Raw genomic sequence first — 16,357 nt, 5'->3', positions numbered from 1 at the left:
CAATTACAAATGACGAAGATTATTCACGTTACATTTCCACGAGTTCAGTAGTTAGTTGACCTTTTAATTGCCGTTTTTCAGTAAACATGAGGACACACTGCAATGAGCATGTTGAATTCCACTGTAAAATTTTCATATTTATTTATGATTATAAATTATTTCTGCGTGAATGCGTGTAATATTAATTCACTTTAGCTGTCTATAATAGGCCAAAATAGTGCCCAAAATATCAATGAAGGCATAAATTCTCTTTTCTATTATATTTTTTTTCAAAATTTGTTTATTTAATGAATATTATTCTTAGATATGCAATGAGAGCTCTTGGTGTGCGTTTTTCAAACTCTAATCTTTGCTGTCGTATACTTTAACTGAGTACTAATCAAAAATTTCTGAAATAATGTCACGCTTTATTAGTCAACGGAAATTCGGCGACGTAATGACATCACGCACTTTTTTAAATGGCCTTTACAATTCTGAGCTCGTATGAAATCTGGTGCTAACAGATGAGAGCTGGCTTTCTGCACCAAATTTTAAAATTAAAGCGGACCAAACAGTAGAACTCGTCATATTTAACATTGAATAAAATAAATTGGGCCCTCAACGAAGAAATGTCAAGGTCTGAATGCAGAAACGCTGCGGTTGATTAACAATTAATGTAAACAGTAAATTATACTGCAAGCAGAAAAAACTGAATTCTCAAGTTTCGTTAAAATGGTTATTGAAGCTGTTTGTAAGTTTATGCTCTTGAGAACAAGTAATTAATTTTTGTAATTCTAGTTTATTTCTTTTTTATTTAGGTATTATATTATAATAACTTATCAATCTTATCATATACTTATAGTTCAGCCACGTTCGTCTGAGCCACCATAAAATCATAAACATTTGCGGGCGACCGCAACGGGACAGCTCGTGGTATTTTCAGATTTACGATGACGACCAGACAGCTGGCCTGTTTGGGGAGGATTCTTATATTGCAGGGTGCTTTGGTAAATAAAGATCAGGTAGATATTTTAAATATTTGCAGATTGGGTTGTAATAAAAATTCTGTATTATACAAATGAAAATTTAATCCTCCACCTCGCTTTCGCTATCGTCACTTTCATCGTTTACATGTACAATAATTTCAGGAAATTGTGCTTCTGACAGATAACTATTTTTTATATTATATTATTTATTTATGATTTTATGGTGGCTCAGACGAACGTGGCTGAACTATACTTTTACCTTTGATTGCAGCACCATCTCTCTTGGAATTACTGAACTTGAGCTTCTATACCCACTGTCCGTTTTGCCCCACCTTTCCCTATGGTACTTTGTTCAATTTTAAGTTTTACTTTTCAAATTACCAAAATAACTTGCAAGTAAAATAATACAATTTTAAATGTTTATATCGCTCGTCTTTTATGTTATGTAAAAACCTTGTGATAATGTCCTTTTTGTGTTTTAAATGATTCGAGTTTGAATTTTTGTCTTTTATCGAGGGTTTTTGAAAATTCGAGTAAGAGGGCCTTAAAGATGTTTTTTTGCGGAATGGGAGTTAATGTGGGGTTTGATTGGGATTTTTGCGTGATTAAGATGAGGGAAAATTGAGCCGTTTGAGCACATGGAACCCAGGAATGCCCGCCATAATCCCAGTAGCCTGTGCTATCACTATTGAGCGTTCTCTCTCCTCCCATTCCCCCCAATACTGTAATGGCGTCTTGCTAAGGCGGTGGGTGGTCGGCTGTTATGTGAATTTGACAGTGTTATATTTTGTTATAGATATTACTATCTAATGTGTTATTCTCACGTAAATAACAATCTCGAAAAAAATCAACAATCTCGAGCCCTTGCCCTCAACTGAACGAAATTTTGATGCAATTAAGTTGTGACAGGTCAATTATGGTATGGCATATCTTGTTTTTCACATGTTACGACTAAAATGAGCTTTAAACCAGCACGAAAATCTATTTTCTTGATCTCGGATATTAAGGTGAGTTTAAGTGTGTAAAGCCCTTTGCATGTCTCCCGTCTTTGACTGTCTTTTCATCATGACATTCATCAGACACCTTTGCAAGAATCATCTTGTCATACAATTAACATTGAGAAAGACGTTGCATTATTATTTATTATTCGCAATTCAACATTGTCATAACCATCCCGCGTTATGTAGTCCAATTTAGATTAAATATCTGCCTGTCAAATCCCAAGCCTACATACTTCCAACTCATGAAAACTTCAAAGATTCCATGGTATTTCACACTCTAACGTAAATAAATCATTAAAATCAACTTAAAACACTATTTTCAGATTGTTCAAATGAATTTTTATCGTCAACGTTATGACACATAGAAGTTGATAGAAGCCAATTTACAACATGGCACGAAAAGCTGAGACTGTGCGTACAATTAATGTGGCCGTTGTCGGCCTGTCTGGCATGGAAAAGGACAAAGGACACGCAGGAGTTGGAAAATCTTGTCTTTGTAACCGCTTCATGAGATCACACGCAGATGACTACAATGTTGACCACATTTCTGTCCTCAGTCAGGTAAAAAAACAATCATAACATGACAATACAGGGGCACAGCACCCTGTCACGTTAGAAGAACCTCCAGCATAACCTAAAAAAAAATCGGTTTTGTTTGGCCTCAAATCAGCTGAGCCAACCAAGTTGTCAGAGATAACAACAAACCACAACTATTAAGGAAATCTCGAATTAATCCACTAAATTTAGATGCTTGTCTTTATTTTATTTTTGAAGGTTGAAACGATCTCTTATTGAAATTTGCGTGGTTGGCATCTCTGAACTCTCATTCAGCAACTTGGTGAAATAGATTCAACAATTTTGTTAATCCATGAATCTAATTATTGGTAAATAAAGGATTGTGGTCGACAGAGATAACCGCTCTGTGGATATTTTGTATTAAACTGAATTTTAACGATGGATTTTTGCTATTTTCAAAGAGCAGCACAATTGGTGCTAAGAATTAGATAACGAGAAAAATATCGAGAACCACATGTTTTATGTAACAGTAGATAAGCGAAAATTGGAACTTTTATTAACAAGACAATACAGTACAAACAGTTTTGTGCATATATAGTTCATAAATTTCAGGTTTAACATCAACAAAAATGCACAAAATTGATTTTGTTTTACGTACTTTGAGCAAAATTAAAACATATTAGGATGCAAAAAGAAAAAATAATCGATCACTAGCTATATTTTTGTATATGTAACAAAGTGAACTGAAATTAAACTCACCTTAAGTTAATCTTTTTGGGACTGTTTCTTATGTAACGTGTAATCGAAGATACCTAAAAACTGCCATTTTAAAGATAACAAGTTTAAATATCACTAACTGAAGTGTTATCAATATATGAAAAAAAATGCCTAGACTTTCAGATCATAAACATGGCTGAAGTATTTGCATTTTCACTTGGAATTTTATATTTTCAGTGCACTGCTGAGGGGTATAAAAGCTTTACTTCTCTGTTTTAAGTTTCCAGCAATAAAACACGTGGCATTTCATAATATATTTTCATTTTATTGCCGCCGGTATAAACTTTTTACAATAGAATTTTTTTTGCTAGACGGACTTCAGCGGGCGCGTCGTCAATAACGATCATTTTTTATATTGGGGAGAAGTGATTAAATCATCAGAGGAAGGCATCGATTATCAATTCAGTGTAATAGAACAGACGGAATTTATAGATGACGCATCATTCCAACCCTTTAAAGGTAAAGTTCGGTGTTTATTACAGTCTTTACTTTTGAGGTCTTCCAGGTGGGAAGATGGAGCCGTATATAAAACGATGCGCAGCGACGAAGATCACATCCGCTGAGAAACTAATGTATATCTGCAAGAACCAGCTAGGTATAGAGAAAGAATATGAACAAAAAGTTTTGCCAGACGGAAAATTAAATATTGACGGATTTGTCTGTGTTTTTGATGTCAGTATTGTGCCAAGCAGATCTTTAGAGAAACAAGTAGAAATAGTTGCGGCAATTTTAAATAATTTAGTTAAAACAAAGAAACCGATAGTATTTGTCACTACTAAGAATGACGACGCAAATGAGTTGATTGTCAGAGAAGCAGATAAGTTATTGCAAAGGAAAGAATACAAAGGTGCTATACCGTTAATTGAAACTTCATCGCACGATAACGTCAATGTTGAGTTGGCATTTATGTTACTGGCACAAATAATTGATAGAAGTAAAGTTAGATGTAAAGTTATACCATATTCTGAAGCTGCAAGAGCAAGAAAGGAATTGATGGATGTAGCTAGTGAGGCTTTTATGAGACTCATTAGACTACACGTTACAGACTGTCGAGCGCTTTGGTCTCACACCGTGAAAAAGCTGAATTCCCACAAAGAGTGGATTTATTTTGTTCAGTTATTTGGATTAGACGGTACTCAAAGATTATTTAGGAGACACATCAAAAAATTAAAAGATGAGCAACTTGCTAAGCGCATTGCGCATTATATGGAAATGCTGCCTGATGTTTTACATGAACTAGTCCCTGATATCAATACTTTAACTGATAGGTAAGAAATTGTTATTTTTTTTGGCGGGAGAGTTTGGAATATTTTGATTTTCAGCGATTGGCCATCTATCCAGCAGTACCTGAAAACTCACCCAGACTTTAATCAATATTTTTATGAGTGCCCGGAGGATATGCCATGGACTGAGTGCGAGTTAGAGTCTGATAATGAAGAAACTCGGATTCCCTTTGACGTTTTAGAAATAAGTGATGCTGAAACTGTCTTCAAAAACCACATAAATGTCCTGCAACAGGAGCAAAAACGATTAGAGTATGATTTAATGTTCCTTTGTGTTTTTGGGGGCTTGGTTTCTTATCTTAGGCTTTATTGTGTATAACCATAATGCAATATTTTATGTTATTAATTTAAGGCTCTAACAACATTTACTAATCCTATTTCTTTTTGCTCACTCATTAATAAAGGATGCCAAAGAGGTGAGGTGTAGTTTAACAGTTGAAAATTTTCGGTACCAACATTTCGACGGTTTATAGGTGGAAGAAGCAGTTTAAACAGTTGTTGGAAGACACTGGATACGTGACGCCAGGGAAACACTTGTCAGAGGTTCGAGTTTTATTCATGGGGAGAGAATGTTTCGAAGCGTTGTCAGAACACGACTGTCAACAGATCTATGATGCACACCAAAGAGAGCTCATAGAAAACGCCAAACACAATTTTCAGGTTGGAACTCTTCATTTGAAAACAGTTAGATCATTGTAGTTTTTACAGGAATTACTTCTGGAACACGCGGATTTGTTCTATCACTTTAAAAGTATTGCACCAACTGGAACAATAACTCAAGACGATATTAAGGAGATTATTGATGTATTACAAGATGACTTTAGGTGAGTTTTGATGTTTGTGCGATCAAGTAACTAAAACTTATAAATTCAGATATAAGATGTTGGATCGTTTGGATCAAGATAGAAAAGTTATGCTATTTCAGCACTTAGGTTTTATCCATTGTCCAATTAGAGAGCACTGTCCCGCATTTCCAAATTGTATGGATGCCCTCATAGAAAGAATCTTAGCAACAAAGGCACACAGGTATTGTTTGATTCGCTTTTAGTTCGAAACTTGTATTTTTCACATGTGATTTCAATGTAAACTGCACCGGATAGATTCAACTAGACACACTAGTTTTTTCGTGTTTCGTACAACATTTTAGCCAGCTGGCAGAATTAGACCGACAATTTGTTAATTTGTGGGATTTTTTCTTAGACCCTCTTCTTGGAACCACAGCAACCAGTGGTTAATAAGTTCAGACAATAATCAGCTTCATCTACTCATTCTGGGAGCAGACAACTTGGCTGAGAATTTGGCAGCTAAAATAAGAGTATGTTTTGTGGGTACAATTTTTTGTATTAATGCATGATTCTAGGCCCAATGTGAGGACGATGAATACGAAATAGACTGTCAGTTTTACAGTTTGGATTATAGAATTATTAACGGGGACGTTAGTTTGCCTCATAATTCTTTTAGAACGGCGGATTTTGTACCACATGGGAGCTTTTGTGTATATTCGAATGCAGAATCGTTCGAATATATTCGGGAGAGTTTAGAAAAGACATTGTTATCTAATTTAGAGCAGGAAGACAAACTTCCATTCCAAGGCTTACCAATTGTTTTAATGTTTTTACAAGACTCGTATATTGAAGAAAAAGATGTGATAAAATTAAGAGAAGAAGGCCAAAGTTTAGCTGATAGGTACGTGAATTTTCAACGAACTATCAAACAATTGTCTTATAGTTTACAGTGTCCTTTCATGGATGTTTGTCTCGACCAAATATCTGAAGAACAATTAGTTTCTGATGCATTACACCAACTCGTTCAGAGCATTCACCATAGGGCAGGTTTTTTAAATATTTATCAATCGGTGATTGAATGTGTCGAACCTGATATTAGGTGAGTGCTTTTCACTTATCGTAATCTCACTCATCGTTGTTTTACAGGATTATTATGTGTACATTCTGCGGTGATTCATACTCAATAGAAAACGTTTTAGCACCGCTACTATCACACCAATGCTGCTTTTTATCGGCAGAACGAAGTATTATATTAGAGACTTTTTTGGGCGATTCTAAGAGGAAAGTTGAAGTTATTGTTTCGTCATTCCATGGAGCAAATGCATTCCGCGATGAACTCGTTCACGGTTTCATTTTAGTTTATTCCACTAAAAGAAAAGCGTCGTTGGCCACATTAAAGTACGTTGTGTTTGTCGAGATTAGTTTTTTAGTTTTATGTTGTTCATTTCAGTGCGTTTTCGATGAATATTCCGAATCTCCCGATTCAAATTTTGGCAGTTACTGACTCCGGTGGAGCGAACGCGTTCTTTAACAACGACTTGAGCCATCTTTTGATTACTGAAGGGAATGCCACTGCTGATAGACTACACGCGCACTTCATGACAACATCGTCATCGAATCAGCAGAAAAGTACGTTTTTTTAGTGTGGGGCTCTCCGTTGATTTTTGGTTTTAGCTGCCTTTTTCACACCATTTTTCAAAGAAGTGTGGGAGAAGAAACCGGAAATTGAACAAGCATTCCACATGGAGGAACCATCGGGTTTGGATGACAGTGGCGAAGGAACCCTCGAACATCCACGATCTCAACGTCATGGTCATCCATTGCCTCCACCGAGACATGAAAGTTATCAGTTGAAACTCAATGATGGGTGGGTTGTGTCTTCATATCACCGAATTTTTAACATTTTTTTCTAGGAGCGGTAGTGAAAACTACGAACTGAATGGCCCCGACGAACGTCTCAGTTCTAGTGACCACAGTGATAAATACTCTCATATTTACATGTATGGGAACGAAAACGGTGATATAACTTCGAAAAAACGCTTGCTTCATCAAGGTGAGAAAGTCAGCTGTTTGTTCAATTTTATTGTGTGGTTTTAGGCTTCCAGGTATATCCGCCACCAACAACTCCACCCGAGCCGGCACCTCCAGATCATCACTTAATTTCCAGAATACCGAAGCGGGGCCCCATGTTGTCGGCGTCACAAACAAGTTTGGATGAAATCACATGTGAGTATTACTTACGTTAGTTGCGGAACAATTGAATGTTTTGTAATCAATTCATGCAGCCGACATTAGCGGATCAAGAGAATCACTAGCAACTCACGATTCAGGTGATTTAGTGATGACGTTGTGATTGTTGGTAGTATTAGAACTTGTAGATGTTCATACTTTCGTTTTCTTTGGGTTGTTTATTTATATTTATATCGGCATCTACTTCTTTTTATTAATACGTGTTTTTTGGAATATGGTAAAGTGCTTGTTTTCTTTTTATAGACGGTGAGGGCGATCAGCCGGTGTCAATTTCTGGCAGTGCGTGGAACAACTACGGGCAGCATGCTTTTACCACTGGAAGAAGACATGTGACAGTGTCAGAGTCGCGGCCGAAAGGAATCTCACAGACGCTAAAAGTACGCTTGTAAATTTCTGCTTCTTTGAGTTATTGCTTGTTTGCAGCAACCCGGAAAACTCAACTTGAAAAATTATTCCGTGGTGACGGAAGCCATAGCCAGGATGAACGTAAGTGGCAAAGATATACGCAATACTAATTTTGGAAATGCTCCTTTAGCCACTCCAGAGGTAGTTGATTTAGGATGTGAATATGCGCAGGTTAAAGATATGGTTCACAACATGTACCCACCAGATGCAGAATACATGTACACTCTGGTGCAGGATGCTGTTAGTGGGAAAACAAAGTTGAGACAACGCCGGGAGAAGGGGCAACCATGTAAGTCTGATAAATATAAGCCGGCGCATTTTTGGTAATAAATTTTTTAGCGTATTCTGATACAGATAGTGAGTGGAGTAGTCTAGAACGAAGGCAGCGAGCCAGCGAGGTGTATTCCAAGGTTAATCGAAAATCGGGAACCCACAAAAGACAGCGCAAAAAGCGCACCGCTATTCCAGTGCAGCCACCGAGAGTGCCACAACTTGGAGGCTTGACTTTACCGTCGGTGCATTCAACGTCTCATGTAGAATTAGAAGCTGACAAAACTAATGGTGAGACTGTACTAATTGGTTATTGGAGAATTTTATTTTGCGTCATTACCGTGAGAATTTCGTTTGTAATTCTTACTGCAATGCCATTGCCACGTAATTATTATGTGTTACAGTGCAACAACTTTTTGTGGAATCAGTACCCCTTAAATTTAATTTTATTGTAAAAATTTTAGTTGGAAGCGAATCGAACTCTGATTCATCGGAAGGAAGCGATGTGGAGCAAGCAAGGACGGGGACTGCTGATAGCCGCAATAGAATTTCCCAAAAGCGATCTTTTAGCTTAAAGAAACGCGTGCCTGTGTCGGAATTGCATAACACCCATAATTTAAATATTCAGTTGCATTCACCTGATTTATTTTCAATAAAACCCAATTCTTATGGTATTATACACGATGATGAATCTAGTTTGGATGTCTCATCGCCTAGAGACAATAATTCACCAATGGTACAATTGTCATTTATTTAAACGAGTTTGGACTAAGTTGGGTGATTACAGTTTGGAGTGTTGCCAAAAATGAAGGAATCTGATAGAGAGAAACTCCTCAGGAAACGGGAGAAACAAAAGGCTAAAGATGACTCCAAGATTGAAAAGCAACGCCGGTTAAAAGAAGAGAAGTTGCGCAAAGTCGCTGATAAAGAAAAGGAGCGAGATAAGAAAAAACAGCAAAAGATCAAACAAAAGGCAGTTTCGCTCGGTTCCGCACCATCGAAACTGTCTGACTTTATTCAAGTACGTATCACTCCACATCAAACTTGTCTAACTCTTGAAATATTTAGAATGAAAATAATTTTATACCCATTTTCCTGGAGAAGTGCGTGAAATTCATAGAGAGTGAAGGCTTGGAATCTGAAGGGATCTATAGGGTACCGGGTAACAGAGCTCATGTGGATTTGCTTTTCCAGAAGTTTGATGAAGGTACGACTTTTAACTAACATTAAATTACTTTATAAATTCGTGTTTAGATCCGAATGTTGATATCCACGAACTTGACATCCCAGTCAACGCCGTAGCCACTGCTTTGAAAGACTTTGTGTCAAAGAGATTGCCGCCTTTATTTGAAGAAGAGGTCATGTCCGAATTGGAGGATATTGCAGGTATTTTTGAAAATAGAAGAGATTGATGTTGTGATCGATAATTTTAAGTTCCAGGTACAAGGATCAAGCCGATGGCAACGACAACGGGAAATGTCGAAGTGAAAACTGATAGAAGTTGCCGTTTGCTTGCTTTGCGTAGTATGTTGGAGAAGTTGCCGAAGGTTAATTTCCAAGTTCTAAAATTTGTGTTTCAACATTTTGTGAAGTAAGTTTAAATGTTTGTTTAGTGAAAATGGTAATGGGAGAGTTTCAGAGTGGCTGAGAATTCCAAGCTGAACAACATGGACAGTAAGAATCTGGCAATATGTTGGTGGCCGACGTTGTTACCTATAGAATTCAGCGATATGGGTAGATTTGAGCAAATGCGGCCATATTTGGAAGATATTGTACAAACTATGATAAATCAATACCCATTCCTGTTCTGTGGCAAAGAGGCTTTCGTAATGGTTTAGTAATATAATAACATGCCAAAAACGCACAATTTGCTGTAGTAATCTGATTTTCTGGCATTCCATCATTTGTTGTTATATTTGGAGAGGCCTTGATTTTCTAATTAATGTATTTGCAGTAGAGATGTGTCAAAAAATTATTTTAAGATGTTACTAGTACATTTAGAATTAAACATGACTTAACTTTTTTGATCCAAAGATGTTAATAATTACTGTGTGATACCTTATTAATAATTTTTGTGACACCAGTGGTGATTTGTATTTTTACAATTATTGTAGGTCGTTTCATTGAAAAGTAGTCGTATGAAAAATTTTATAAAATAGTATGTGAGGAATTGAGAAAATGCTTGAATGTAAGCCTTCATTTAATGATCTGTGTTTAATGTAATTCCCCACATTCAGTTATTAGTGTCTTTTCTAGAGTAGTAAGTGTTACATCCGTTCAAAAATTTGTTGCCCTCCTAATATCAACGAGATTGTGGCAATGGCTACGTGTCCATTACTCAGATAATATTAATGTTCCTATTATCATTGTATTATTTTTATGATAGTATTGAACTTGTATTATACAGTAACTTGGGTATTGAGAAGTTTAAAACAGCTTTACTAATTGACTATAATTGGATTAGTACAATATAAATATTGTCCAGAGTGAGTGTGGAACTGAGTCTTAAATTCGTGTGATGCGCTGCATGACAAAACGGGGGTGTGCCAAGCTAATTTCTAGTCTGGATGTTGATGGCCTATGCCACCCTGCACTCGATTTTTTTTATTTAGCTAATCTCATTCAAGTGATATTTTATGTTGTAATTTATAAAGTATTTTATTTAATATTTTCATTGTATGTATATCTATGCAATATGAAGTATTGTGCAATTCAAAAAAAAATGTTTGTATACAATAGGAATTGAACAACAGATCAGCTCTGGCTTCAGACTTTGGTCAGACTGAACATAGTTTTAAGCTTTTATTCGCTTAACGGCTTGTGGGTCTTGGTGTTGTATATATCATTCACCATTTTCTTTATTTTGCATTTACTAAGACCCATGAATTGTGAAGATATGTTTCTTAGGCTCTAAATAATTTCAATGTACCATATGTGGATATATCGTAGATTACGTTTCTGGGCTGTATCATGCAGTAATGGCCCCATTAAGGGTTAAAACTCTGTTTTTGTAACGAAAGATTTGTATCAATATTTATCAACTGCCTAATAATAATTGTATGCTAGAATAAATGTTTTTTATTATCGTAGAGCTGATTTCAATTCCTCTTCATTCCTGCCACAGTTAAAATTTCAATGGTCTTTGGAAGAGATATTTTTATTTTATTTTGTAACGTATATAAAGGCCAACTCGGCAACAAATGTTTTAGTGCGGTTATAACTTTGAGTGTTAAATTCTATAAACTTTATGATTCTCTGGCTACAAAGTCGTTTGGTTTACACACTTTTAAAACGGAGAATCATGGGACGCGTTTGTAAAACCTAAGACTAAGAAATAAAACAACAAAGTTTAGCAATGAACATATATTGAAGAGAACTAATTTTAAACGTTGGAAACAATTTTATGGTTTGTAATAAGTTAACGAATGAAGTTTAAAACTAGGATGGCAATTAACGTGAATCTACGGAATGTTTGGAGTTTTCGGTGGCAAACTTTAGTGTTTGAATTGACATCAAAATGTGTTTATTGGACATGTAACCAATGATCCCGACGCTTACTTTACTGAACAGCAGATCGACGCTTACTTTACTGAACAGCAGACCGACTCACTTCTTTTCGTATTTCACCCTAAAATAACACGTTCTGTCATCACAATCATTCCCGGACGAAAGTCGACAATTAACTAAATAATATATTGGTGGTGATTAAATTATCAAAGTATAAATAAACGTTTTTTTGCAAAAAAATGATAAGTCACGCAACAAATTCCATTGTTTGTCTAAATTTATCTTTAGCACCCAAAATCCCAAACATGCCGTGTAGCAAATTTTACACGAATTAAAAATATAGTTTGTATAAGAATAATTAAACAAAAATGTAGTGTCAAGTGTGTAAAAAATGTAAGTGTACAGCTAATATCTATAAACAATGTTTACATTGTATTAACAGTCCAAAAGTTAACATAAAATAGACATCTATGACGTATTTATCTTTAACATTATTTACATTTATATTTAAAAGAAATTTAAACACTCAGTTAATTTGTTCAGAAACAATTATAGAGTTTGGATGAACAACAAAAAAATTCAAAGCACAAATAATACTGCCCCTGCTAATCTAATTACATTCATAGCATAAGTACCTAACACTGAGTGTTTTTTTAGTTAAACTTTAAAATCTATCAAGCATTAAAAACATATACAACTTTAAATAGATTTGTTTATTTTAACCGACGGTAAGTGCAACTTGCCGTCATTCTTTTTATTAATGTCTTTAGAAGTTTGTCCATGGGACCGCCGTAACACTTTAACAGAATGAGGACTTGCTTTGTCTTTCTCCAAAGCAAGCGTCCTTTTACATCGTTTTACTGTATTTTCAACTTTAGGATCAGAACTGCACTTGGCTAAGTTCGTTTCGTGTGTGAGTGCGCCGTTTTTAAGCAACCAACTTAAATTTTCTTTTTTCTTGGGTATGCATTTTGCCTCCGGAACTTTATTTTTGCCTACGGCTAATAGGGAAGCGTTGATTTTTCTCTGACTGCAACGCCGTGTTGTCTGACTTTCGTTCAGCTCGTTTCTGTTAAAAAAAATCGCGGCGTAGATATTAGTTCCATTTTTACTTGCTAAAAGCTGACCGTGCACTGTAAACCATGCGCTACAACTACCGCCAAACTACGCCAAAACAAATTAACAGCGTTACAAATCCACCCACCACAACGTTTCCACACACAGGAACTTATTGATAGCTTCCTTTACTATTCGGCTATTCACCAAGTTTTTACCAAACCTACTACGCTGACCCAGCAGCGGTACTCAACACTAATTACTTCATTGTATCTAATTTCGGGGCCACAATATGATAGCACATTTAATAATAGAATTTTGGATGAGATTCTGCTACCATAATCGAGCATTGCATCTACAGAGTGCTCCAAAATCACACGCTTGTAATCCCGCTGATATTCGAACTAATAAACTTGCATCAAAAACAGTGAAAGTTGGTCCTAATGTCGGCGGGATTGTGCAAACCGTCCGTCTTCCCCAAAAAGCACTGTATCACTCTGTATATGCAACAAAGTTAGATCTAGAAGTGATAAAATACAATTTCGAGTACAAAATCTGATCATGCCAACTCAATTTAGTCTAAAATTGCAACGAATTTACGATTATTGACTTACTTATTGGAAATTTGAAATCCGTTTGTGTGCTCCGGGAAATGCCAATCGTTCTATGTCAAGGATTAACTTAGTTTTAAAAAATGGCTGGTGGAAAAGATTACTGGTTTAGTTTCAACTTAAATGTATCAATATTTTCCCATGTTGTGAATAGGAAAAGTAAAAAACTCAACATGCATGTGAAGAAAAATCCATGCCAAGTTGTGATGATATACCAATGTAAATTATGTAAAACAAAAAAAACGACAACATAGCGACAAAGCTGTGAAAATCCTAAACAAACCTTTTTGTTAAAACTCTAGTGGTAGAAGTTGTACTCTTAGTTGTGTTTGTAACTATTCTCCCAACTCTAACAGGTGAAGTTGTTGTTGTATTTACAATAACTTTGGAACGAAACGTTTTACGATCCGTTCTGGAAAATTATAATTAATTGTTATCCAAATATAGAAATGTATTCTTACAGATTTGTATTCAAAGGCTGCTTTGCTTTTGCCCTTTGTGCTTTAATCTCATTCAAACGATCCCCTTGAGTGATTGTGTTCTCTTCAGACTCAAACTCATCATCTCTGTCGTTGATTTCCATGCAATCCACTTTCTTCATAATTCCAGTGACGTTATCGTTAGTTTTAGCTTTATTGTTGTTGTTCACACTCGCATATATTCCTATGGTGTGTTTCTTAGGGGCTGCTATTTTCATTTTCTGTCTGTATTCATCACCCGCCGCCCACATCTGTTTCTGTTTCCTGTAAAAGTGCCGTTAAACGTTTTGATTGTCTATTAAATCTCAATTGAACTTACTGAACAAGCCACGTTTGTTGGTGCGCAATAATCGAACCCGGTCTACAGATCCTAATCCAAGCTATAGCCTCCTGCGCTGTAAACTTGTAATGTTTCATAATATAACATGCAATTAACGTCCCGGTCCTTCCAAGTCCAGCTACAACTCGATTGATAAAAACAATTTTTTTTAAGAATTACAGCGATACCTTTACAATGCACGGCGATAGCGCCCTTCGCGGTTTCACAAATTGAAAGGAATTTATTTAAAATCCGATCATTAGGTATTCCTCCATCAATAAAAAACAGATCTTTGTGCTCAAATCCTGCTTGAACAAACCGATTTGAGTCGTAAGCCTTCTTGTTTAGGCGTATAATAGTACTGACGTTATAATTGCGGAAATAGGTAAAATAAGTCTCAGGGGAGTGAATGGCATAACCTTTCTCGATAGCAGACTTATCGTGGGGGCCGCAAAACGCAATGAATTTTTCTGGTACTATCCAGTTCAGATCTCCATTTTCCACACGCTAAAAACAAAGGGTGTTTTTATGACGTAAGTTACGTAATTTTCGTTGCTATGGCAGCGGCGACCTGATTGGTGTTGCCATGGCGCTACTTCAAGTTATGCAAGAATCTACCAATCATCCTTGAGATTTTCTATAGACAAGTTTAGATTGTAAAAATCTATATAAAAAAATTAACTTGCATTGTCAAGGCTTTGGTAATTGTATTTGTAGCGCAGTAGAGTGAAAATAATCCAACGCCTACTTTTGATATCTTACCTCATAATGTTCATACTCAAAGAAGTCAAAATTATTAAAATCAAAAAATCCATATTCCATAGCCCTCTTCACAGCTCTGAGACAATCCAAAAGCGACAAAGTGTAAGGATCGCCAATTGAGGCATCTCTAAACTCAATATAATCTCTCTTAGACCCTTTGGTGAGCACCTCATAGGCTTGTTCTGGTTCAAAATTCAGCTTAATTACCTAAGAAAAAAAACTCTATGGTATCAGTTTTTGTGGCAAGTGAACTTACAGCATAGGCCCCAATGAGAAAAGCTGCATTAACTCTATTCCTGTCATTAAGGCCAGTGTAGTGCACAATTTTTTTATTGTGTAAAGCTGCATCTGCTAGATTCCTGTCCAATTTCCCACAATATCTACATAATATAGCAAGATTCAAAGGCCCAAAATCATTATAAAAGCTGTCATAACAAATTTCTGTATTTACAGTGAAATAATGAACACAGGATGTAGCTTTTGGAGAAACATCAGTGTTCAAGGTGACAAAATACAGACGTCCTAAAACAACACAATCAAAACATAGAAAAAACACCAAAATTGAGGTTACCTGGGATAAATTCGCCAGTGTTGACTAGGATATTGGAAAAGTCTTCCATTTTTGGGACTGCCCTCTTCCTCTTCATATGTGATCTTAGAAATTTGAACTGGTTTCTCGCCGTCAATTCTAAGTACTGAAAAGATTACTTTAATTGAGGGAAACCTACACAATAAAGTAGGTGTTCAGTTTTTATAATGTGGGCGGAAATTTGAAAGTCGCACACCAGGATATGAAAACAACAACCCAAACTTTTGGTATTTACGAATCATCTACTATTATTCCGGTCACAACAAAAGTAAACAAAAATAAATTTAAAATATAAAGGAGAAATCCCGTTAGAAATGTTTCATACTACGTACTCAACAATTAAAATGTTCACAAGTAATGTTCATTCTAACTTACATAATTTTATTTCATTTTATGAAGATCGTGCACAATTATAAACAATTTCATTGATATTTGTTTAACAACAAACAGGTACACAAATTCCACCACTACAAAACTGACTTAAGATGGCGACCGTGGAGATTTCAGGCGTACCAACACATTTTTATTTAAACCAGGTTGAAACAAAAATTGGGATTATTTTACGATCACCTGCGATTCTGATATCAATAAATTTATATTGCTAACTACAAAATCATTGGAGGGTTTGTAATTTTGCTCCACATCCTAAAAAAAGTGCATTGGTTGCATTATTGTTGATGCGGTTTAGTTATTTTCGGAAAAAAAATCCCTAGGTTGTTGCGTGTTACCAGTCGTTACATTTTAATTTAAGCAATAAAATAGGTCATAAATGTGATGTACAA

At 35.8% G+C, this 16,357-nt stretch overlaps 2 protein-coding genes and 1 long non-coding RNA gene across 10 annotated transcripts; 2 read left to right on the top strand and 1 right to left on the bottom strand.

Moving 5' to 3' along the window:
- Positions 1–1,574: 1,574 nt before the first annotated feature.
- On the top strand, positions 1,575–1,853 carry LOC148167210 (uncharacterized). Its single transcript, XR_015770912.1, has 2 exons — positions 1,575–1,711; positions 1,762–1,853. It is a non-coding gene; the product is annotated as an uncharacterized LOC148167210 (long non-coding RNA).
- Positions 1,840–11,341, top strand: RhoGAPp190 (Rho GTPase-activating protein 190). Of its 8 annotated transcripts, XM_088048205.1 has the most exons (28): positions 1,841–1,972; positions 2,290–2,527; positions 3,571–3,718; positions 3,765–4,527; positions 4,582–4,794; positions 4,947–4,958; positions 5,016–5,202; positions 5,251–5,366; positions 5,416–5,568; positions 5,743–5,857; positions 5,903–6,228; positions 6,271–6,426; positions 6,474–6,725; positions 6,778–6,956; positions 7,002–7,194; positions 7,241–7,380; positions 7,425–7,553; positions 7,613–7,657; positions 7,821–7,954; positions 8,001–8,063; positions 8,154–8,271; positions 8,322–8,543; positions 8,717–8,988; positions 9,040–9,273; positions 9,321–9,459; positions 9,507–9,638; positions 9,687–9,843; positions 9,892–11,341. In XM_088048205.1, the coding sequence occupies exons 2-28, from the start codon at positions 2,357–2,359 to the stop codon at positions 10,088–10,090; spliced, it is 4,968 nt and encodes a 1,655-aa protein (XP_087904331.1). In that variant the 5' UTR covers positions 1,841–1,972; positions 2,290–2,356; the 3' UTR covers positions 10,091–11,341. The 8 variants fall into 8 exon arrangements, with proteins under 8 accessions (XP_087904327.1, XP_087904325.1, XP_087904324.1 ...); XM_088048201.1 differs by having other exon boundaries at positions 1,840–1,972; positions 8,001–8,271; positions 8,337–8,543; XM_088048199.1 differs by having other exon boundaries at positions 1,840–1,972; positions 8,001–8,271; positions 9,693–9,843.
- A 259-nt stretch (positions 11,342–11,600) lies between these two features.
- Positions 11,601–16,111, bottom strand: Cdc14 (cell division cycle protein 14). The gene is made up of 9 exons (XM_088048207.1): positions 15,951–16,111; positions 15,558–15,681; positions 15,243–15,508; positions 14,987–15,193; positions 14,413–14,731; positions 14,225–14,363; positions 13,888–14,169; positions 13,710–13,838; positions 11,601–12,828 (listed from the first exon to the last, which is right to left on the bottom strand). The coding sequence occupies exons 2-9, from the start codon at positions 15,631–15,633 to the stop codon at positions 12,459–12,461; spliced, it is 1,788 nt and encodes a 595-aa protein (XP_087904333.1). The 5' UTR covers positions 15,634–15,681; positions 15,951–16,111; the 3' UTR covers positions 11,601–12,458.
- Between the last annotated feature and the right edge of the window lie 246 nt (positions 16,112–16,357).

Source organism: Gnatocerus cornutus, chromosome 10, assembly GCF_029298725.1.
Source record: "Gnatocerus cornutus isolate USDA-ARS CGAHR chromosome 10, icGnaCorn1.1, whole genome shotgun sequence".
NCBI lineage: Eukaryota > Metazoa > Arthropoda > Insecta > Coleoptera > Tenebrionidae > Gnatocerus > Gnatocerus cornutus.
Note: the sequence above shows the minus strand (reverse complement) of the source record. Positions and strands in the feature narration are given on the sequence as shown.

What these genes read in the sequence shown, in the direction of transcription:
- RhoGAPp190 (XM_088048198.1), top strand. Translation starts at nt 2,357, where the DNA reads ATGGCACGAAAAGCTGAGACTGTGCGTACAATTAATGTGGCCGTTGTC. An exon ending in ACTAGCAACTCACGATTCAG is followed by an intron (nt 7,658 to 7,820) that starts GTGATTTAGTGA and finishes TTCTTTTTATAG; the next exon opens with ACGGTGAGGGCGATCAGCCG. An exon ending in AACTGTCTGACTTTATTCAA is followed by an intron (nt 9,274 to 9,320) that starts GTACGTATCACT and finishes TGAAATATTTAG; the next exon opens with AATGAAAATAATTTTATACC.
- Cdc14 (XM_088048207.1), bottom strand. Translation starts at nt 15,633, where the DNA reads ATGAAGAGGAAGAGGGCAGTCCCAAAAATGGAAGACTTTTCCAATATC. An exon ending in TATCGCCGTGCATTGTAAAG is followed by an intron (nt 14,364 to 14,412) that starts GTATCGCTGTAA and finishes ATCGAGTTGTAG; the next exon opens with CTGGACTTGGAAGGACCGGG. An exon ending in ACTAGAGTTTTAACAAAAAG is followed by an intron (nt 12,829 to 13,709) that starts GTTTGTTTAGGA and finishes TTTTTTTAACAG; the next exon opens with AAACGAGCTGAACGAAAGTC.